We start from the raw sequence: 24,158 nt of genomic DNA, 5'->3' as shown, positions 1-24,158 counted from the left end.
CCCAAGAGAGAAGCCCAAGTTCTACAACTTAGACTGTATGAAATTGAAATGCTGCTACACATGCAAAGGAAACTCTCAGGAGAGCGAACATACCATGTACAGAATAGGAGAAATCTTCATCAACTCTATCAAACCAGAGGCAGGGTGGGGTGGTGCTGTTGATAAGTTGATCATATCCAAACACTGAGACCCACATAATAACGCACTAATATAAGGGCTATAATACATATAATATATGAGCTATATAACACTAATATAATGAGATACTTCTCAAAAGACCAAATATCACCAAAAAACGTTCAACATGCTTAGTAATCCAGAAATACCAATGGAACCTCGTCCGAGATTCTAGTCAGACTGGCCCCCATGGAAGAAACAACAAAACATGCTGTGGAAGATGTGGGTGGAGAGAGGAAACTTTATTGACTGCTAGTTGGGGCTAGTTGGTACAGCCATTGTGGACTAGGCATGGGTTTTCTCAAAAAGATAAGAAGAGAACTACCATACGACCCAGCTATACCCCTCATGGGTAGATACCACAAAGACCCTGTCTTCTGCCTTGGAGACCAGGCGGAGTTCATGGGGTCTGCTGTTGCTGCTGCTTTAACTACCGTCATAGTAGTTAGGAAATGGAATTTGTCTAGGTACCCATCAATACATGATGGATAAAGCATTGTATAAACGCACAGTGGAATTTTATTCTACCACAGAGCAAAGTGGAACCCTGACATTTGCAGGAAAATGGACAGGAATGCGAAGTATCACGATGAGCGAAATAAGGGAGACTCGGACTGGCAAATGCCAAGTTCTCTCATAGTGTGTGTGTGTGTGTGTGTGTGTGTGTGTGTGTGTGTGTGTGTGTGTGTAAGGAAAAAAGGGTGAAAGGAAGTGTAATGAAGTAGAAGGGACAGGAAAACAGAGAGGAGCCGTGGGGAGGGGAAGGGGCTGAGCAGGAGGGGGTGGGAAGGAAGATCATGGAGAACAAAGCAACATGGAGATTTCATAGGGGAATACATTAGTCTTTAGATGCTAATTCTAAATGGGTGAGCAATAAAGAAACATAAAAATGAAGCAGGACAGACAAGCTAAAGATACAAAGAGTGGGAGATTTAAGGTTCTGTTTAAACCCTGAAAATGTGTACAGTTTAGAAATAGGTCTGAAAACTCTTTGTAGTGGTACAAAGCAAACTAATTAAAAGCCTAAAATTCGCTGGAAAATCCAGAAGCATACAGGAAACAGAAAGTTCACACTCCACCCGCTCCTTATGGTCTCTTTTCTGGTCTTCGCTCTCACCCATATTCTGACTAAGCCAAGTGTCCCGATTTAGACTATTCCGTGGGCCTCACAACTCACAGGTACTTTTGTTAATGCATGAGCAAATTCTACTTCTAAGTGATTACTATACACCAGATGACATGTGACAAGTTCCTGTGTCCTATCATCTAGTAATTTGGTTTCCGATAATCCAAAGGCAGCCTGAGTAAGTGTGTTAGCACTCACTACCCAGAACAGACGAATGTAAGGCTGGCTGAAGTTTCACTACAAGTCAATGCTCACTATTTTTCACAGATAAAGCCTCCGAGAACAAGTTGATCCTTTTTATTTTCATTCAAAGAATTGCCTTATTTACCTACTAGACCAAAACCCAAAAGGTCAACCTGGATGCCTGTTGTTTTAGAGAACAGACAACTCATATGCATCGCATTTCTAAGATGTTGAGTCTTTACAAAGGGCTAGCTGTGAGTCTCTCTACAGAGTCACGGACCCTCTACACCATAGAGCAATAACCGAATGCCGTAATGCCTTTCTGTGGTACAGAGCCCAAGTGCTGTGGTGGGCATCCTAGCCCACACCACTATCACCAGCGCCCACCCTCCCTCCCAGCTATTCATTCAACACAGCTCTCCTGGACTCTCCTTCCTGGACTAAGGCAGTGGTGAAGGAAGTCCATTTCCACCTTTGAAAAGGAGAAGGTTTGCTGAGGCGACCTCTGCTTCTCCCTCTAAAATCTTCTTACTTCTCTATGGAGGTGCTCAATTTTACAGTCGACCCTGGATCATCGCACAAGTGGAGTCCCACAACAGACTGGCAGTAAACCAAGAGTCAAGAATGTCACCTGTCTGAGGGGCTCCGTAATTACAAAGCCACTGGGGCACCATGGCTGTGGAGTCAGCTCTTGTTAAGTTGCCTAGAACTGAATGTCAGACTTCAGAAAGCAAAACCAAAAGAAGTCTTTAGGGGGCAAGGCCCAAGAGTGCACACTTGTATTTGAATACACAAGTGCAACATCATGTAATTTGAGCAAGGTCTTAAGGAACAGTAATGGAATTATGGTTGTTGGCACTAATAAACTTCCCCGAGTCTCTCAGCTTGGAGAAAACTAAAGACTTGAGACAAAAATATGGTACAAAGTACACTAATTAACCAACTAGACAGCCAAGGAGCACCAGAGCTCTGCTCTTTAAGACATGCTGTGGGGGCTGGGGATTTAGCTCAGTGGTAGAGCGCCTACCTAGGAAGCGCAAGGCCCTGGGTTCGGTCCCCAGCTCCGAAAAAAAAAAGAACCAAAAAAAAAAAAAAAAAAAAAAAGACATGCTGTGAACTCTGCTGTGTATTTACAGGGGAGAGGAGATGGAGACGATTTGTACAGATAAGAGACCCGCCCACAGGGAGATAACAACCAACCACTACACGGATACAAGACTGCCCGTGCTTAGTTGTCACTGAAAGCCTGAGACCAGAGGCAAGGCCTGGCAGTGAGCAGAGCAGAGCCAGGAAGGGGAGACGCCAGGGGTGAGCTGTGAAGAGCTCAGTCAGCTAGTGAAGAGAGTTAAAAGTCTGCATCAGGATTTCAGGAAACATTTTCCTGTGGTGGCTTTAAAGTTGCTACAGACAAACCTATTAGGAGGTAGAGATTTCTTTTAATTCAGTTACTATAGTTCAAAGGGCCCTTCTGCAATGCAACACATACACACATAGATAGATATATAGAGAAATAAGATAAGAGAGATAGATAGATATCCATTGTTAATGATATATTCTCAAATTTTTAATAATTGCTCACTTACTTTATTAATACTGTGGTTCATATAGAAGCTCACAACTGGTCAAAGAATAGAGTGCCAGTGGAGTGCTTAGCCACAAATGGGACCTGTGCATCACACCTCCTCCCACGCTCAGGGACCACAAAGAAAGAAGGGTCAGAAAGATTCTAAGGGCCAGAGGTAGGGAAGGACCAGAGATAGACAGAGTCTTCTGAACATGACAGGTGTACTACACTCATGTACTCACAGCCCCTGTGGTTGCTCCTCCACGGGAAGCAGCCAACGTCCTGGCATGGAGCGGAAAGGACTCATGTGCTCCATCCCTAAAACTGAGGACTGTGGGCAGGTAAGGACTTCTGAGGGAGGGAGGGCCAGTTTTCTTTAAGAGCGAGACCCCTGGCAAGTGGACCACGCTCCAGTGATGGTCCCACACCCAAGAGGATATGGGCAGACCAAATAATACTTAACTGAGTGAGCAAAAATTGGGGCATTTGTGAATATGATCAAAACACATTGTATGTATATAACAGAACATATATGTATATATATGTATACACACACATTCTTTTTTCGTCACTATTATTATGTGTGGGTCCATGTGTGTGTATGACGTGTATGTTGTATGTATCATGTGGGTCCATGTCTTCTCTCCTTCCAGGAGACCAAATTCAGGTCGTCAGGCTTGGTAGCAAACATGCTTTCCACTGAACCACCTGTCTCCTTAAAATCCTAGTTCTTCCTGGCAGATACCTGCATCTGCACTCTTAAGAGTCATCACACATTAGCGAAGTAGGAAAAGAAAGTCTCACTATGGTTTGCAGGGTAAATTGTTGAACCATAGAATAAATACATATATTTAGCTCTCATAATTTCTAATCACAGAAAGAAAAAACTTCACCATTGTCACATAGTGTGTTCTGCTAGAAATGATACTTGTATCCCACACCGTAAGTTTCCAGTGTTAGGGTCCTGACTGCCTAATCAGCTAACTTTACAGCTAAACCTTCCTATATTTTGTAGGACTAGTAAGGGATTTTATTTTAGTCTTTAAAACAGGAATTTGTGTAATTCAACCATAGCCCCCAAGTAACTAAGGGAAAACCCCTCAGCCATTTAGTTACTTCTGTAGTATTGTGCAGAATAACTGGGCTGTAATTCTTACAGAACAATACATTGACTATTACTGGTAATTAGCACTTTTCTAGGGAGAAATGTAGGCAATTTAAAGTTTGCTACTAGCTAATAGTATAAACAAATAAAAAGACAAATTATTTTTAAGTACTTTAGAAATAACCTTATTAGAAGAGTTTACTTTCAATTAACATATCAATTAAAATAATTCTTAACTTCTCATTAAATGAGGTAAATATACCTGTCAAGGGCACGATATAAAAACAGTTATGGCAGTATAATAAAACTGCACTTTAAAAGGGTGGGGTCTAAAACTAGAACTCTTACCTAATTTTTAAAAAGATGAGGCCTTTCTTGTTCAGAACAATGGCAGAATGAGTTTGGTTAGATGTTACAGCTTTCCCAGTAACCTGGATAGAAATGTCCTGGACAGCCCAAAAGTCCAAATGATATAGACTAGCTGCTAGGAGGGGGAACCGAAGTTCTGGTCAGTGGTGTAAGAGCCATGACAATGACCACAGTGCCCAGGAGATGGCTCTGCAGGTAAGGGCTCTTGCCACCAAGCCTGATGACCTGAGTTTGACCTCTGGAGCCCATATGATGGTACATATACACCCAGATATGTGTATGTGTACACAGTCATTGACACATACCCACAGACATACAGACACACACACACAACACATGCACACAACACACACAGAATAAATCAACAAATATCAACAAATAAATTGTAAATAAAAAGAAAAGGGTCAAGACAGTGGCCGTCTAAAATGGTGCTTCTTGGAAAGAGAAGGCAGCTTCTCAGGAAGTTGAACATATGCCAACTATAGGACCCAGTTCCACTCTCACATGTATCTAAAGGAAATGGGATGAGGGGTCATATAAAGATTTATGTGTGACTGGCCACAGCAATTTCACTTATAATAGCAAAAAACTAGAACTAATCCAAGTGCCCATCACCAGATGACTAAGGAACACAGAGATCCGAAAATGTAAATCAATTCAGAGTACAGAAATCAGGTCAGCCACTACTGGGAAGAAGACAGGAAATGTGAAGGGACACAAATACTTTGGGGTGATGGATCTGACACTTTGATTTTGTGGTTTCACTGCTGTGTCAAAGCCATAAAAATATTATAGAAAACATCGAATGTACATTATCAATTATGCAATTTATATTCTACATTAGCTAGACTGCCTTAAATATGGGGCGAGGAGTGTGTGTGTGTGTGTGTGTGTGTGTGTGTGTGTGTGTGTGTGTGTGTGTGTATGTGGGCACGTGTGTTGGTGTGGACCACTCAGCTATCCATCTTCCCTTCCTACCTTGTGTGAGGCAGACTTTCCCTTGTTCACTACTGTGTATTCCCTGCTGGTTGGCCCACCTGCTTCCAGCAATTCTCTTGTTTCCACTTCCCATCTCACTGTGGGAGCACTGAGATTACATGCATGGACTACCATATCTGGCTTTTACCCAGTGAGCCAAATCCCCAGCTTAACAAATCTGCTTTTAGAGATGGAGTGGGGCAGGGGGAGTGTTAAAAAGAGCAGAGCTTGCAGAAACAGTTAAACATGAAAGATTACACACGGAAGGAGGGAAACCCTCATAACAAAATCATGGGGGAAGGGAAAAGACACACTGGGGCCCTGGGCCCCACCTGCCGGAAGGGCCCAGGGAGTGCCAGGTAAGAAAATGAGTGGTGCCTGGCAGTGGTGGCGCATGCTTTGAATCCAGCGCTTGGGAGGCAGAGGCAGGTGGATCCCTGAGCTCAAGGCCAGCACGGTCTACAGAGTGAATTCCAGGACAGCCAGGACTATACAGGGAAACCCTGTCTCCAAACAACACACACACACACACACACACACACACACACACACACACACACACAGGAAGAAAGAAAAAGGTGAGTATTAAACTAAAAAGCTAGCAACAGACGCAGGAAGAGGCCGTCAAGAAAGAGGAGAGACATTCCATTTTCCTAAGGACTATTTGCATCAGTTCTCCTGAGTAAAAACAGGCTGAGAGATAAGGATTTAAGATGAGCTCCTGGGATCAAGTCTCTCATCTAGCATCAAAATCACCAATGTCCAGAGCTATCTAGTCTGTGTCTGACCCTAACATTCATCAAGAACTAGCTCGCCCAAAAGGGAAGACAAACCCTGGCAAGACAACATGGGCAGGCCCAATCCCGCTTGGGCAGCCCTCCCAGGGGCCTCGTCATGTATGACAAGCCCAAGGTGAGCCTCTGAAGGTAGAGATGCAGAATAGTTTAAACTTGCTGTAGGGGTTTGACCACCAGAAGTTGGCAGGAGTCAGCCACTAGTGCGCATCCATCTGGGTGCCCCAGAGACTTCCTGGTTATGACCCCAGAATCTCTCCAGCAGCCTAGCTCACCCCTCCCTACCACCACCAGAGGAAGGATGAACTCCCTGGACTTCACACACAAAGGTCAGCTTGGGGTTTTAAGCTCTGCATGAATAAGGTATGTTTTAAACTTGGCCCTAGCTCTTGCCAGGATCAGGGAAGCCTAAAAGTCAAGCCGATTCTGAGATGCCAGTCTTTCTTTGGTGCTGATGCTAAGAAACAGGGGAATCATAGGGCTGGGAGAGAGGACCCTGGAACCCAATACTATGTCGCTCTGCAGGAGCCCAAGAGCCTAACGCAACCATGCTGTGAGGAGAGACTCTGAAGCAGCAGGATTTATGGTTCCTCAGATTACTTCTGTCCTCACCGTTGAGGAAGTACAAGAGAGGTCTTGTCCTGAAGTCTTTTAACAATGGTCATGATGGCACATGTCTTTAATCCCGGCGCTCAGGGATAGGGTTAAGAGGCAAAGGCAGTTGGATCTCTGTGAGTTCAAGGCCAGCCTGGTCTACAGAGACTGTTACACAGAGAAACCCTGTCTCAAAAAAAAAAAAAAAGACAAAACAAAAAGTCTTTTAACTTATTTCAGGGAGGGAGGCACTCCATCCTTCCTGTCTCAAAGCATTTTAAGTATGAAAAGAGAGAGGGAAATCGCTCCTATGTGGGAAGGAAAAAATAAAAATATACCCTTTCACACAAAATCAAAACCCTTTCATGTGGCTTCTCATGCGTACCTCAGACAAATCACACAGCATCTCAGGCCCTCTGTTCTCAATTGTAAGGTGAAGACTTTAGATAAGGTCTGGGATACGGGGATGCTATAAATGCTTCTTCCTTCACTGGAGAGATGAGACCCTCAAACATCTCAGGCCCTGTCCCAGGCGCCCTGGCACAGCCGGTACACACCGGTAATCACAGCACTTGGAAAGCAGATAAAGGAGGAACGTGAGTTCAAAGCCAGCTTCTGCTATGTAGAGAACCTCGTGTAGCCAGGCTGGGTTACGCAAGAGCCTCTCAAAATCCAGAGGATCTAGGTTCAGTTCCCAGCACCTATATAATAACATTTGAATGAGATGTCCCCCATACGCCTTGGGCGTAAAAATAACTGGGTCCCAGTTGCCAACTATTTGGAGGGGATGGGGGTATGGCCTTGGTGGAATACATCTATCACTGGGGGAGGACCCTGAGATTTCAAAAAGACTACTGCTATTTCAATTTAGTTCTCTCTGCCTCCTGCTTACAGCTAGGGATCTGCCACTATGGACTCGAACCTTCTGGAACCATAAGCCCAAAATAAACTCTTCTAGAAGTCGCCTCAGCCACAGTGCTTATCACACCATTCAGAAAAGTAAGTAATGCAGTAGCTTACGACCATCCATAATTCCTGTTCAAGGAGATCCCACGCCCTCTCCTAACCTCTGCAGGCACCAGGCATGCTCATAGTACAGATAGATACATCACAGGCAAAACAGTAATACACATAAAATACAATAAATAAACCTAAAAGGATTATCTTAAACACTTCCCAACCCAAACCAAACAGAGTTTAAGATCCCTGAACTTTCACTTAGATGCCCCCCTCCCTTTTCTGGTTATCCAAACAGGGTTTCTCTGTGTAGCTTTGGCTGTCCTGGCTGGAACTTGCTCTATAGACCAGGCTAGCTTCGAACTCACAGAGATCCACCTGCCTCCGCCCCCAGAGTGTTGGGATTAAAGGCTTGCACCACCAGCTCACCGAGATCTCTGAGAGACCCAAAATAGCGGGGACTTACAAACAAGACTATGCTAGTGCTAAGAAAACCGAGCCAGGATGGGGGTAGGGGAGGGTGGCTCTTACTCTGCTTTAGGAAGGGTAGGCAGGAATAACCAACCTCTCAGAGCTGGTGAGAGCTGAACAGAGTCTGGAATAGTCAGGAACCAAACCAACAGAGCAAATGAAGACAGAACTGCAAGGACAAATCCTTGAGGCAGCTCTTGGATTATGTGGTAGAGAACCCAGCCTCTCTTTTGAACTTCACAGCCTCCTGCTCAGGGATGCACCCAGCCCTGTAATGTGCTGACATCCACCATTCTAAAAAGTAGCACAGCACCAGTAGACTAGACTGCCTCCTTCAAAGGTGGGCCTTCTACACCAGTTATTTGCTATTCTCCAGCTCCTGACCACACAGTTGCTTGCTCCAGGCAATGATAAACAGAATTTAAATGCTGTTTTCAAAACTTTTATAACAGGAACCCAAAGTAAGGAACCTTAGATGATCATACAATTCATACACAAAACTGAGAGTCATGGAACTCACAGGCTTTCTGTGACTGTGTATGCATGCACTATGATGTTTTTAAGTATTTGGGTGATTTCATGAATATCTTAGTTTGGAAACACCATCCTGGGCAAACATGCAGTGATAACTTTATTCAAACACAAACCAAAATTTGCTGAACACATTAGAGCACTACCAAACCTCATGACCAGTGCTTAATCCAGGGTCCAGGTGAAGAGACTCCTAAAGCTTTTTCTCTGACCTCTGCATGTGAACCATGGCACATGTGTATCCCGTATCGCAACATACGTGTGTGTGTGTGTGTGTGTGTGTGTGTGTGTGCGCGCGTGTGTTAAACTTCTTTAAAAATAAAAAAAGTGCAATGACTTCTAAAAATAGCAAGAGCACACATTTTTAGAAGAGCTGGGAGCCTGGGGAATCTGGGAACAAGGAGGAACTCCAAATCGTTGCTGAAGGAAGGCAGGAAAGAGTACCTTAGGTTTTAAAGACTGCCCGAAATAACACGTGTGAGCACTGGGTTGTGAAGAGTTCGTCCGTCCGGCAAGCCTTTTAATGTCAAGTTCCCAGAGGGCAGACAGTCCACCCTATCACACCTCACCAGACTCTTAGCCCAGTTACAGCTTATCTTCAATCACTGCTCCAATCCTGGGAGTCTAATGGGTAATGGGTGCTTCCTACTGCAGGCTACAAGGAACTGCACTGGCTGTAATGGAAAGATTCCACATCTGCTAGTGACACGGTAAACTTATAAACAGCCAGGATTAACACGGGTGTGTTAATTTAATAGGGAATCTCTAACCAGTGGGTTCTGTCAACCAATGGTGCTGACAGACACCGTGCCAATTTCTGTGAAACCCTGTTACCGCTCTGACCCCTGAAGTCAGAAGTGCATGCACCCAATTTCCAGGAGCCGGGGAGACTCAGAGTAGCCAAATTACACCTACGAGGCAAAGCATTTTCCTACACGGCCACACAGCTGTCACACACAGAGAGCAGCTCATTTAAACTGTGCCCTTCGGCCCTATTTAGGGATATCGCTAATGATTTCAAATTACAACTGTTGCTTTATCTCAAACAGTGATAAAAGGGAGAGCTACATTCATGATGCTTTTCTTTTAAAGTCATTTATCTGCTCTCCTCTCAGGAGCAAAAAAAAAAAAAAAAAAGAAAAAAGAAAAAAGAAAAAAGAAAAAGAAAAAGAAAGAAAGAAAGAAAAAATGTTGAGACAAGTAGAAACCTGCCTGAGCTTATTATAGATGCAGCCCTCCTTCTCTCCCTCCTTCCGCTCCACGCCAGCACCCCTCCCTGTCTGGCTTTTCCAGAATTGAGGCAGTAGCCTCCGGTAAGGAACTATAAGTGGTTCTTTTATCAAAACAAGAAGGGATTCGCCGACAGGGAGTGAGTCAGGCAGAGGCAGCAACCCCCTCCCTCATCCAGGCAGTTCAATTCAGCCAGTTCCTCCAGGTCAGCAATCGCTCAGGTTTCATGGAAGAAAAGTCAGAGGAGGGTCTTTAATCCATCCAAATCCAGGAGCCGGGATGGAACGAACACACCCGTTTGCCAGATCTGAGGTGTGGACAGGCGACTACGTGCATGTGCACAGGAACTGCCTGGCTCGGGGAGAGATGTGAGGGGCGACGCTGGAAGACCCACCAGGATGGACAAAGCCACAACTATTATAGTGTGAAATAGCCCCGGCAGGCACTGACTTCGCTCAGGAAATCTCCCTAGATTTATTTTCAGGCAAGTGACTCACAACCTAGTCTCCATAAGTAATTCCATCAAAATGAGTCGCGGGTTCCTTAGCCCGACTTTCTGCTGCCCTCTGGCTGCCCCTCCCTTCTCTCCGCCCATCCTGTAAACCCAGACAGCTCACAGACAGAGCAAACGTACCCCAGGGGAACAGGAGGCAGGCTCTCCGGCCCAGCCCCCACCCTCGGGAAAGGATGAATGGGCCACCACCGGCGAGAGCGCGGAGAAGGGGCGTGTGGGCTGCGCGCGAGGTGTGTACGCGGGTGTGCGCGCGTGGGCACGCACACGGGCCAACTTACAGAGGTGGAGTTGGTCCTCGCCTGACCCTGATTTCGCACCTCCTGCTCCCGGAACTGCAGCCCAGCCAGATGCTTTTCCAACGCCTCCCAGTCCATTGGGGGCGCAGGGGGTTCTTCCGGGACGCGCATCCCGCCGTCCGGAGGCTGAAGGCAGAGCCCCCCAGATGCCCGGTTCCGGCCTCCGCGCCGGTTTCCTGGAGGCTGGGTCTTCTGGATGGGTCGCCGGGGAACCCGGGAGGCGTTCGGCCGGCCGGCTATCACCAGGTTGCCATTGTGCCTGAGGTCTTGGGGGTCGTGCGGGTGGAGGTTGCCGTTAGGCATCGGGGAAGGCATGGTGGTGGCGGCGCTCCTGTTCCCGCTGCCGCTGCCGCCGATCCTGGCGCTTACGTCCCCCGGCTCCCGGGCCGGGCAGCGGTCATCCCGATACCCTCGATCGTCCTCCTCTTCCTCCTCCTCCCCGTCCTCCTCCGGAGCCCACTCATCAATCACCTTCTTCTGGTAGACCGGGAAGGGCTCTTCATAGTCTTCCAGAGCAGACACCAAGTCCAGGCTGCCCCCCGGCGACGATGAGGATTTGCACTCGGAGCAAGGGGTCACTTTGGTGGAGTTGGACTGTGAGCTGGCGCGGCTGCTGCTGCTGCTGCTGCCGGCGTCACTGCCTAGATCCATCCCATCCTCTCGGTAATCCTGTGGGGGAGAGGAGGCAGAAAGAGTGAGTGGCCGGGTTGAGCCCGCTGCTCCGGCCGCCCGCTGCCCGCCCCGACCTCCCCGCGCGCGGCGCCGGCCAGCCGTGAGGTGCGATGGCCCTGAGAGGCCTTGGGGCTGGAGCCAGCACCAGCCTGCGCTGCCTCCACCCCTCCCCGCTCAAGTTGACTTCCTCTGGTTAACTAACCCGCAAATTAGCAAAGGGGTGCGCAGCCACGGGCGCGCACTTTTCACCCTCATAGCCCAGGGGCGCGCGCGGACTTTGTGTTAACCATTTTACACCAGGCGCGCCCTGGCACTCCACCCCAAGGATTCTCCCAAACACTTTCCCACTGAATTCTGATTCCCTGGGGGCGGGGCCCAAGAAGGAGGTAGAATCTGATTTCGCACCTCGCGGGGGCACTGGGACCACCCCCAATCTGGCCCCGCCCCGCCCCGCCCCGCCCCCTCCCGGCGGCCGCTGGGAGACCCGCGCCGGGCGAGCTCAGCTTTACTTTCTAAGGAACTGCAGTAGTCGCAGGGCACATCCCGCCTGCGCGCCTCCTCGGCCAACCCCTCTCGGGAAAGATGGGCACGGGGGCGCTGTCGGCCCACGCCCCAGCAGGATGGCACCCTTCAGCGCTTGCTTCCGCCAAAGGTGTGGGGGGCCCAGGCTCAGCGACAGTCGCTGCAGGCGCCGCCGCCCTGGGGAAGAGAAGACGCGCCCTCCCGGTGGCGGCCGTAGACCGGGTCCCGCCACGGAGCATGCCCAGAGGCTGCGGGGTGCGGCGCAGTCCACTCGCCCGGTTTTCCCCGCCGGAGGCTGGAGCTAGAGGCGGGCTGGGAGAGCGGAGAAAGGCGGGGGTGGAGGGTGGAGGTACCGGCGCTAGGCTTGCAGACCGCACCGCGGTGAGGGCCGCGCCCTAGGGAGGGGGCTGTATGCTGAACGCACCTCAAGGCCTCTTGGCTGGGCCCTTTACCCAAGCGAAGCCTCCCGGAGGGCCGCGCGGACCTGATACCTCCCAGTCCACGCGGAAGTTGCCAAGTGACCCTGAGAAGGAGCTCCTGACATCCTCAAAAACAGATAGACAGGCCGAGTAGGAGCTCAAGTGACCAGTGGTCAGGCCCTGTCATTTCCTTTCCACCTTCTCCCTTGCCGCTTCCTCTCCCTTCACCGCGCCCTGGTATCCTCTTGCAAGTTCAGGCAGTGGGTGGAACCTGTTGCTTTTGCTCACGTTTCCTTCCCCTTCCCAGCGGCATTGAGGATGACCTCAGCGAGGTGTGTGTATGGCTAGGAGAGGGAGTGTGAGCAGGGACTGTTATCTAACGTGGAGGTCAGGAAGTGGGGTGGAGATCTATCCTGAAGGTGGGGCCAGACATCCCTTCCTACCGAACGGACCCAGGAGTTTGTAAAGGAGAGAGAAAGGCGGTCCTGAGCGGTGCTGCCCCTAGTACCTTGGCTGGCTTTGCTTACTTGATTATTTTCTTCCAGGGAATTCAATTAAAAAAAAATCTGTGGGAAAACTCCCAAGACCATACACGGGCTACCAGAACTTGCCGATCCTTTTTTAGGAAGAAGTTTCAATGAAGTGAAACTATTCCCTTGGATAATGTGGATGGACTACAGAATACCTTTTAAGGACTAAACATTTCCTCTGAACAGTCTTGCCCTGTAAGAAGTTAGCTAGGAAATGAAATGCCTCCTCTGCGGTGAGAACGGAAGAGTGCTAAACTCCACAATGAAATGGAGAGTTTCCTTGGACTACCAGATTTAGGCCTGTAACTAATTTATTCCAGCAGGGCTAGTCTGGATCAAACCCCAGCCCTTGCTTGGCACCCTCCAAATGGAGGAGCAGAGGCATGCTTGGGATTCCTGGGTAGGGAGTGGCTGCCACCCGGCCAGCAGGGCTCTTGTAGGGGACTTGGTGCAGAAACACTTTGTCTCAGTGATTTCCTCTTTGGTAAGTTCCTGGCCAGGAAAGGTTATCACACCTTTTTAACTTGTCTGGAAGCAGCAATCCTGTGAATAACAGGAAAAGAGGCCTCTGGTCTGTCCAGCGCTAGAGTCGAAAGGGACTGGTTAGGACTTAAAATACAATTCATATGAACATCTGTAAACAACCTGCTTGGTGCCTCAAATATGTTTTGATGTGAGGTTGCAGTCGAGTACTGGCTGCCACTGAGAGGTATGGAGGTGGCCCTGTGTTCTGTGTCTTAGATGGGAAATATTGCTCAGAAGATCACCATGGGACAATGACAAGTCTACCTAAAGGGCTGGAGAAGTGGCTTAGTGAGTAAAGTGTCTTCTGTAGAAGCCAGGATCTGGGTGCTACCTGTAACCCCAACATGCTAGAAATGGCCGCAGAGACGGGAGGATCCCAGATAGAGGGAATCAGGCTACCCCAAGTTGCAAGCTCTAGGTTCAGAGAGAGAGAGAGAGACCCTATCTCAAGAAAAAGATCTCAACATAAGCTGAAGGCGAATCTGGCCTCCCACGTTTCTGCACGGGCAGGTATACCTACATGCGTATGTATACACACGTGCATACAGTACACAAGCATACACAGAGCTACATACTCTGTGGCAGATGCAGGTAAACAAATATGGATCAGCTCGGGTGACAGGAACACCATAGTGACGGCCCAGTTTTTAAGCACCAGGACCTCCCGAGCCACCCACCCGCACAGCTGGCACACTAACGCCTCAGCTGCTTGGTGATCAGGAAATGTAAGACGAAGCCTAAACGAAACAGTTGGCAAGGTAAGTGCACTGCCAGGAATGCATGGCGTTTCAAAACCAACTACAAACATCTCGGCATTATCTGTACTTTCACATTGTTTCCTGACCAGACGATCTGGATCCGATGGGAAGTGCCAAGTCTCATTTTCCTCCACGAACCATGGTAAGTGTTTGGCCAGCCTGGTTACCATTCTGTTTCCATGCTTCCCTCCAGTCCCCTGCCAAGAACACTCCCACTTCGGAACAGGAAGACCTACCAACTTGAGGGCTGCAGTAGTGAGCGGCTAGGGCCAGCAGGATGCTGAAAATGATTTGCAAAATGATCCAAAAGTCCAGACTTCTTCCTCTTTAGGGAAGCTTCTCTCCAGTTAATTTGCTGCTTTCTTCCTTAGATCTATGCCCCCAAACCGCTGTGAATCAGACATCAGAAATGTAGGGCAAGAGGAGAGGCCTATTTCAAGAACCTTCCCTGTCAATCCAGTGTTGTCATTTCTGCCTAGATTAAGAGTCCCTTTTGAGCACCAACTGCCCTCACACCAAGTACTACACTCTGAAGGGTCCTGACCATTGCAGACAGCCAAGCCTAGCCTCCCTAGGAATGCAGCTCTCTCTCCCTGACCACCCGAACTCCACAAGGGTTCCATCACTACCTCCAACTTCTCTGAACAACTTTTTCATTCTTTATTGTAAATCTCAGCCAACAAATCACTTCCTCCTGGAAGGTTTGGGTGCTTCCTGCTCCCCTGGGTCAGAGGACAGTCCTTTGATCCCATGGCATCCACTGTACTGTGAGATATACTATCAGTGCTGCTGTTTAATCAGCCTCCCTAGTAGCCTCATAGCAAGAATTACATTTTGTATTAGAACTCCGGTAACACATCTATATAAAAACAAATACGTTTCGTGAAACCCTTATTTTGTGAGTATCCTATTCTAGGGTGCTAGAGGTGTAGTTCAGTGGTTAGAAGGATGATCTAGCATACCAGAGGCCCTGAGTTCGATCCCCCAAACAGCCTGAAACCAGACAGTGATACAGGCTCAGACAATCCAAAGGAGGAAGCCTGAGTTTCAGGCCTTCAGGCTTATCCTTGGCCTCAACCATCTGGGTTCCAGTCTCAAAAATCTTTGTTCTAACTCATGTGAAACAAAGTGTAGCTGTATCTTTATACCTTACTATGGTGATTTGAAAATCCTTGAGTGGAGTGGGATTCTGGGGTGGGAAAGAAAATACTCTGAACAGTGAGGCTATGAAAGGAGTAAAGGCTTGACAGACCTTTGTCTCAGTTATTAATACGTTCTAACTTTCATTTGGTCCTCAAGATTTCTGTGAGGAAACTATTTCCTACCCATTTGCACGGGAAGAGGTCAAGGATGGCGATATTAAGTAATTTGCCCAATGTCACAAACTTGTAAAGTAGGCGCTGAGCCAGGACTTGACACTGGGTAGTTTGGGTTTAGAATTTCTATTCTAATTCTCTCATCTACAAGGTCAGTAGATCTTGGCCCCATGTGAGTCAACTTACTGGGGGGGGGGTGGGGGGGATGTCAGAAAGGGTCTCCTTGCAGAATCCTCAGGCTAGCTCTGTCTCCTACTTGGAATCCCTGTGTGAACAGTATTTATGTCTGTGCTTGGCCTCTTAGTTGTAAAAGGAAGAGTATAGGGGGGCTGGAGAGATGTGTTTCCTTTTCAGCATCCACATGGTTGCTCACAGTATCTTAAACTCCAGACACCCACTTCTGGCCTTCAAGAGCATGTTATGTCTGAGGTACACATATATATGTGCAGGCAAAACATTTATACAAATAAACAAATAAAAAAAATGTTGATGGGTGGGGCTGGAAAAATGGCTCAGTGGTTAAGAGCTCTGGGTGTTCTTCTGGAGGTCCTGAGTTCAATTTCCAGCACCCACATAGTAGCTCAGGGTCATTTATAATGGGGTCTGATGCCCTCTTCTGTCATGAAGGCATGCATGCAAATAGAGCACTTGTATACATAATAAAATAATCTTTTTTTTCCTTAAATGCTGCCAGGTAGTGATCCCAGCAGGCAGATCTCTGAGTTTGGGGCCATCCTGGTCTATGGAGCAAGTTCCAGGACAGCCAGAGCTACACAGAGAAACCCTGCCTTGAAAAACAAACAAACACGTTTTAAAGGAAAAGTATAGACATTTCAGGAAAGCAAATATGTTGCTGCCGCTAAGGCTAATGTGTCAAGTCCCCCTCCCCCCCCCCCGCCCCAGGCAAAATCCCTTTAAGGTCGGCTTGGGTATTTATTTGTCTCAGGGAGGAAACTGGATCCACAATAAAACAGTGGCTGAGATGGCCATGTCCCTCAGGGCTAGTGCTGTCTCCAGGATTTTGATTTGTGAAGGCAGTGTCTGAGAAAGCACCTGCTTGAAATCCATGTGTTTTAATGGGTGTGACTGGGGAAGGATTATTTGCCAAAGATTCTCTAAGCTAGTTGTGAACTAATTAGCCCTTACACTGAACTTCCTTTACTTTGTGGCTGGTGTACTGACAGGGAGTTGGCTGGCGCCCGCGGTTTATTCCATCTTTATGGTGTGAAGTCCATGCAAGTCACACACTGGACACAGATGTTCTGCTGCTTCATCACCTGTGTGTAGCTCTGGGGACATTGAACAGCTCTGTAGGACGAAGTGTCCTAGATGTAGAACATCTGGGCCTTGTTTCCAGCTCAGTCTCTAAACAACTTTATGACCACAGTGTGCCGATGAAAGGGGGTGGACTGTCTGTCGAAGGCATTTGGCAAGTAGCAGGGGTTGGTTAAATGTCTGGAAGAAAACCAGCTTCTTCCAGTCTAGAGACCCTATGGATTTCATCCTAGAAAAAATTGGAAGTGGGATGCAGAAATGTCTCTCAGTCTTTCAATCACTTCCCTTATCAAAAGAAGCCATGTTTCTGCCCCAGCCCTACCCCTTTGCCTCTCATTGTGACAGGCAGTAGGCTGGAGAGCTGGCCCTAAAGTCATGACAGCAGCAGGAGAGCTGGCCCCCAGGAGAGTGGGCCTTGCACCTCACCCATGCAGCACAGGTGAGCTGGCCATGAGAACACAGAGAGCAGATTGCTGACTGGGTCCTTGCTGGCTGCAGCATTAGGTGAATCAGCCCCTGTACAGCGGTCAAGTTGACCAACTCAGCTACCTCCCAGCTCAGATCCAGGGCTCTGAGTTGACCTACCCCAACATCTACCCCCATGTATGATCTGCTGGAGCACCAAAAGGGTCAGTTGTGAAGATCCAAAGCTGCAGGATCTCCATGACACTGGGCAACGACAGGTTATCTAAGAGGAGCCCCAGTGAAAATGCAGTATTGATGATATAGCAGAAGTCAGAGGCTTCCAAACAAGCCAGTGACTCATTGCAATGAACATTTGCAAGTAAAGATGTGTGGACAAAAGGGTATACAGTGTGACACACCACGGCTTCTACAACAAGAATTTTTTTTTATTCTATTTTATTTTCCTTGTTGGGGGGATTGCAAGAGCAAAGGATGATTTGAAGGGAACAGGGAGATGAGTGGGATTGGGGTACAATATGTGAAATTCACAAAGAATCAATAAAGTTTTTTAAAAGATACCAAGTTCATTTCCTGCATTAATATATATGTCTGCTAACCGGTGTACACATACATTAACAGGTATACCTGCTAGCAGGTTCTCTTGTGTACATGGAACCACCACTGAGTCAGTTTTCACTCTGTAACTTTTCCATGTATACATTATAGAGATGGATCATTAGTATATCTAAGACTATATTTTCTCTCCACCATTGATAGTGCTATATTTTAATAGAAATGTCTATTTAAAAGTTGTCTCTTGGGCCAGCAAAAGATGGCTCATCAGGTATAGGGATTTGCTGTGTAAGCCGGGCAGCCTGTGTTGGCTCCCATAGAGGTGGAAGGAGAGAACCAACTCCACAAAGTTGTCCTCTGACTTCCACACATATATCATCGCACTCTCCCACTCACCTCACACCAATAATTAGAGTAAATAAAGGAAATAGGAAAACATCTTAGAGGTTTTGATTTTTCCATCAGATGATGCGATTGTACAGTATACATTCTCCAAGGACTGCAGCCAGCCCAAATAATGCTTACAAAATAGACCCAGTCATGGGTTTTCCAAACCTGACCCCAGGACCCCGAGACTAACGGCTTTGATATTTACAGGAATGGGGGACAATGTACGTTCATGATGAAGATAACCCTGCATGGTTTGTAGGCATTAGAGATCCAAAAGGCTAAGGGCAGCAAAGATAGTGTTTTTTATCAGAGAAAGGTCACATAGCGATGTCCATCAGGCCCACACCTGTACAGTAGATCCTATGGGTGGGACCCTTTGACACTATGCCTACAGAGAGCAATGTGAGCTGTGCCCTCCAGGAACGTGCAGTGCACAATATGGACGGCAGTATCCAGAGGCCACACTGGGATTCCATTATGCTTCCGTCTTGCTCTCCTTTGACAAGAACAAGAAAGGGAGCGTGCTAAACTTCTAATAAGGTCATACCTTAGATTGAAACAACTATGTCAACTGCTCAAACTTTCCTCTTGTGGGAGTTTTCTGTCATCTTCCACATTCTTAAACAACCTGGGCTAATGTTTTTGAGCTTTGCTGAAAGTATAACTCAGACGATTATTAAGGACGATCCAGGGACAGTTACAGGTGCACTCACTCCAAGGCCTCACAGTAGCCTCCTAGCGATAGGCTCAGAACTTGTATCATTTGACCCCAGTTAGTGAAAAGCTGCCTTGGAGGCCCTATGTCTTGTGTTTTTGTCTTGTGCTTGCCAAAGGGCATCTTTGTGGGAGGCTTGGAGATGTGAGAATTCTGTTCTGGTCACCTCGTGGTATGACTTGGTTGGTGCCACTGCCAATGCCATACACAGGGACACAGCTTGTGGAGCAGGAAGGCGCTTTTCCAAGAGCATTAGCCCTGACTCTGAACAGTTCCGCATTCGTGGACAAGGTGGTCCATGCAACTCTCTGGCCCAATAGCATTCTTGTGAAATGGAAACTGTATGAAACTGTCTGAGTCTAGAAACTGCTAAGGCTTCATCCATATGCTCACCCATTCACTCAGATGCCTGCTAGAATCAGGCAATACACAGAGTGGACACTAGGGGCAGCAGAGAGGGCCAGGGCACTCACGCATCATTGTTAAGTTCAAATTCAAATCCAAAAGCAGCTTCACAGCTTCTTTCTTTACCCTTCTCTGTACCATCCCTTGAACTTCACAGTTCTTAGCTCTAGCCACCCACAATTTAAGTCTGCAGTCAGAGCTGAAGAAGTGGCATCTTATAAGTCTTGTGTGAATGGTCCTCCTCCATCCCTGCTACCCTGTATGGATGGATGGTCCAGCATTATCCCTGCTGTCTCATGCAGATGGAGGTCCTGCTCCATCCCTGCTGTCTCTCCTAGAGATCCTGCTTCATCCCTGCTATCCTGTCCTAACTGAACACTAACTTTTCACATTCCACATGCCCCAGCCAAAGTAAAAGGTAATTGTCAAGGTTTAAGTAAACTTTCGAAAGATGTTCATTTTATCCAAATTCACCCAAAGCTTCATCAGAGGAAGGTATGTACATTTGGTGGCATTGCTCTGTAAGTTGAAAGATGATTACTCTAAACAAATTCCAGAATATTCCAAGAAAAGTGGCTCAATGAAAGCAGCATGTGGTAAACTTGAAAATCACAGAAAAGATAAGAGACTTCTAATGGGTGGAGTAATAGATTAATTCACAAAAGTCACAAGCAAAAGTATAATTACTTCTTTTTTGTCAGAAAAGGTCTCACATGTAACAGCCCTGGCTGGTCTAGAACTCATTATGTAGAATAGGCTGGCCTCAAACTCACAGAGATCCACTTTCCTCACAGTGTTGGGGATAGAGGCATGGAGCACAATGCCAGACAATAGTTACTTCTATTAAAACAAATAACAGAGGGTGGAGAGATATCTTAGTAGTTAAGAGGACATGGGTTTGATTCTTAGCACTCACAATGGTGCCTCCCAACCCTCTGTCCCAGCGAACCTGATGCACTCTTCTGGTCTCCAGGGGCATTGCACATATGTGGTACACAGATCCACGAACTAGCAAAACACCTAAATGCATGAAAAAGCAAACCAATAAAAAGCTAATATAAGATCTGGATTGGAGTTAGTCAAATAATAGCATTATGAAGCTCTGGGCTTGCTCCATCGTACAAAAGAAAAAAAAAGACAGAAAGACGAAAGAAGAAAACGGAATGAGGGAATTCATCTATTTTCTGCAGGAAGCTGACTAAGAGGAAAAGGTCAAAAAGAGCAATATCTTAAAAGCTTATGTATTTTTAATGGAAAATTGATTCTATGCAAATATGCCACAGAGTTGGCATTTTAACTTTCCAGGCTAAAAGCTAATGAAAAAGTTAAAGAAAAACATTTAAGTGAAAATCTTTTCATCTTTTTTCTATAATGCTAAGGTTTGGGATTTCACGGGGGCAAATCCTATACCTTGATAACATTCTACTCTGTTGTTCATGGTACAAATATGGAAGCCATTCTGGCCCCTCCCTTCCGCTCACACCACCAAATGGAATTACATGAGCTACTTTTGCTTTAAGGAGGCCTGGATGCCTCCCCAGCTGCTATGCATGCTTGGCCACAGGACTCACAGGTCTCTTCGAGGACAAAGTCTATTCTGTGCAGAATCTGTAGAAGCAGATTTCTGATTATACCATCCACTTATCATCTCCTCCTTTACTGTCTCTCAGCAGATGGCCTGCACCCAACCCCTGCAGAACCTGACATTAAGACTCCAAGACAAAGGCTGGGCATAATCTCAGCACTCTAGAGGCAGAGACAGGCCAGTCTCACAAGGTTGAGGCCAGCTTGGTCTACACAACAAATACCAGGACAGCCAGAGCTACATAGTGAGACACAGTCTCTCAGTCTCTCTCTCTCTGTCTCTGTCTCTGTCTCTCTCTCTCTCTCTCTCCCTCTCTCTCTCTCCATGCACACACACATACACACACACACACACACACACACACACATGCATACAGACATACATGATAAATGACTTGTCTTAGTGTCTGTGGTGTGTGTGTGTGTGTGTGTGTGTGTGTGTGTGTGTGTGTGCATGCGCGCGCGCGTGCATACGCACTGTGCATGCTTATATCAAAGCCAGAGGTCAACTTCCAGCATTTTCTATCACTCTACACCTTAGTTTTTGAGACAGTCACTGTTCTGACTAGACTGGTTGGCCAGGGAAGCCTTTGATCTCCCTGTTTTCCACAAGCCATCCCCAAAGCATTGGGTCTACATGTACCCGCAGTCTGGGCAATTTTAAGTGTGTTCTGAGGATCTGAACGCAAGTCCTCATGTTTGTCCAGCAAGCTCTTTACCTTTGGATCTAGCTTCCCAGCCCAAGTCACCCCACCTCCATTTTCCTTGATATTTGACCATTTTGACCAGTGGGTTTGCTTAGAGACAAATTCTTGGACTTGGGTATTCTTATAAATTTATTTTTCTATGTCTAAATTTTAAAATTTAGTGTACAATGCTAATGAATTTTTAAAATATCAGAAAAATACTCCTTCTAAAGTTATTCCGAAAGAGAACCCATAAACAAAGAATTTAGAAGAGAGAGGCATTACCATTTAGAACAGTTTCTAGCATCATTAGTACCAGCGAGCAGAAACAGCTGCAGACATATTATGGGCTTTGTTAATTGTTACTGATTATATTTTTAAAATTACACTAATAGCCAATGGCCTATATATGATTTCCAGAGACCTTTACATTGTACTCTACTGTAGCAGGTTCACTGATGCTCAATTATTATGTGAATATCTGCTGACTACGAAGAATCCCTTTATTAGGATATGCATCTGCATTCCACTTCTCTTTCAACTACACCTACATTAGAACCTTCTCAGGGAATTCTCAAACAGCCGGCTATGTGCATGCAGCAGAGCCTGGGTGACTTGTGACCTCCTGCTCTGTTGCACTGGGGCTAACGACTCACAGTAACCTTCAAGAAGAAGTGCAGATTAAAACAAGGGATGCTGTTGAACTCTCTGAGAAATGCTGCCACTGCGTCCTGCCCTTGAAGGCATGGCTGAGTGTGGTAGAAGCTAGGAGGCTGAGAAGCAGACATCCATGTACTGGCTAGAAAGCCCTAATGAACGCTGCGGCTTCCCAAACGCCACCAAAGCCATTCTCCTCCCTTCGCTTAGTCCAGGAATAGGACAGCATCCACTTCTCACACTTTCCCAGTGAAATATGTTGTGATAGAAGTTTCTCACTAATCTATTCCAAGTGGCAAATCTATTATAAGAAAAGACGGCAACCATGATTTGATCTGATAATCCCAGAAACCAAATATTTGGTTAGCCAGTTTTCTTTAATAATTAATCAATTTTTAAAATTAAAAAGGATCACTTTCCCTTCCTTGTCAGAGAATGAATTCAAAACAAAACGAGTCTCTGAATATGCTGCTTTTTAAATAGAGGCAAGTCTGGATTGTTCTAGAATATATAAAGAGTCTACTTTCTAGAACTTTCTTTGTATAGTTATACTCCTCAACTCAAATTATTCTCTCACGCACCATGGAGCAGTTGGAGCTCTGAAGCACATGGATCTAAACAGCAGTTAGGCCAAGACCTGTACTCCACTGCTGGGGTCCTGCTGTATCATAGTTTTCTTAAAGCTGGCTCATTTTATAATTAAACTCAGAGCTGGGTGTGGTGGTGCACACCTTTAATACCAGCACTTGGGACTCAGAGGCCAGAGGATCTCTGAGAATTCAAAGCCTATTCTACAAAGATAGTTCCAGGATAGCTAATTACACAGGGAAGCCTTGTCTCAACCCCAAAACTGCCCCCCTTCCTATATAACTGTTATCAATAGAATACAAATATCTTTTTGCTAAAGGAGAAGTGGCATGCAGGCTCTTATTTCATCAATTTTAAGCCACACTTTAGATATTAAGTATCTTGCGATCAATGGCATCTTGCCATTTTTATTACTTTTTTAAAGATTTATTATATATATATATATATATATATATATGAGTATATATATGAGCACACTGTAGCTGTCCTCATACACAACAGAAGAGTGCATTGGATCTCATTACAGATGGCTATGAGCCATCATGTGGTTGCTGGGAATTGAACTCAGGATCTCCGGAAGATCAGTCAGTGCTCTTAACCACTAAGCCATCTCCCCAGCCCTGCCATTGTTTTATTACAGTGCTCGACTTAGATCTAATACTGAACCACAGCTCTTGAAATTATGATCGATAAATAGAAATGTTGTCCAGCAGTGCTGGGGATTAAGCCTAAGGCCTCACACAAGTTCTCTGCCTGTAGGGCACCCCCAACCCAGGCCACTGCTGTTCTGTTTTCAAAATTTGGTGTATGTGGGACAAGGAGTAGCGTGGGTAAGTGCATGTGAATGTCAGTGCCACAGAGGCCAAAAGATGGTGGTGTTAGACCCCATGAGGCTAGAATTATAGGCAGTAGTGAGCTGCTTGAAGTGCATGCTGGGATTTGAGCTGAGGTCCTTGGGAAGAGCAATATGTGTTCTCACCATGGAGCCACCTCTCCAGCTCCATTGCTTTTCTTAATGGCACCTAAAATAATGACATCCTTTACATATCAGTAACACATTAGACTTGATGAAATGGTGAATTTTACATAAGCAGTATTATTAACAACCTTTTATAAATAAATGGGCAAACATATCACTTGAGAAACACAACCCATTAAGCAGAAGCATCGACAACAGGCTCTCTTGCTGGATTATCACTGACCAAGATAAGAATTCACGTCTCTGGCACAATCTGCCAGCTTTTAGATT

General features: G+C 46.5%; 1 protein-coding gene across 9 annotated transcripts in view; it reads right to left on the bottom strand.

Moving 5' to 3' along the window:
* Window positions 1-24,158, bottom strand: part of Schip1 (schwannomin interacting protein 1) — a 775,862-nt gene that overhangs the window by 119,962 nt on the left and 631,742 nt on the right. For 6 of the 9 annotated variants that reach the window (XM_087619480.1, XM_087619478.1, NM_001100666.1 and 3 more), the window contains 1 exon segment: window positions 10,872-11,558. In XM_087619480.1, coding sequence (XP_087475606.1) covers window positions 10,872-11,558 — 687 coding nt within the window. 9 annotated transcript variants of the gene reach the window in all.

The sequence above is a fragment of the Rattus norvegicus genome, chromosome 2 (assembly GCF_021556685.1).
Source record: "Rattus norvegicus strain SHRSP/BbbUtx chromosome 2, alternate assembly SHRSP_T2T, whole genome shotgun sequence".
NCBI classification, from domain to species: domain Eukaryota; kingdom Metazoa; phylum Chordata; class Mammalia; order Rodentia; family Muridae; genus Rattus; species Rattus norvegicus.
The sequence above is the reverse complement of the archived record's forward strand: the minus strand, read 5'-3'. Positions and strand labels throughout refer to the sequence as shown.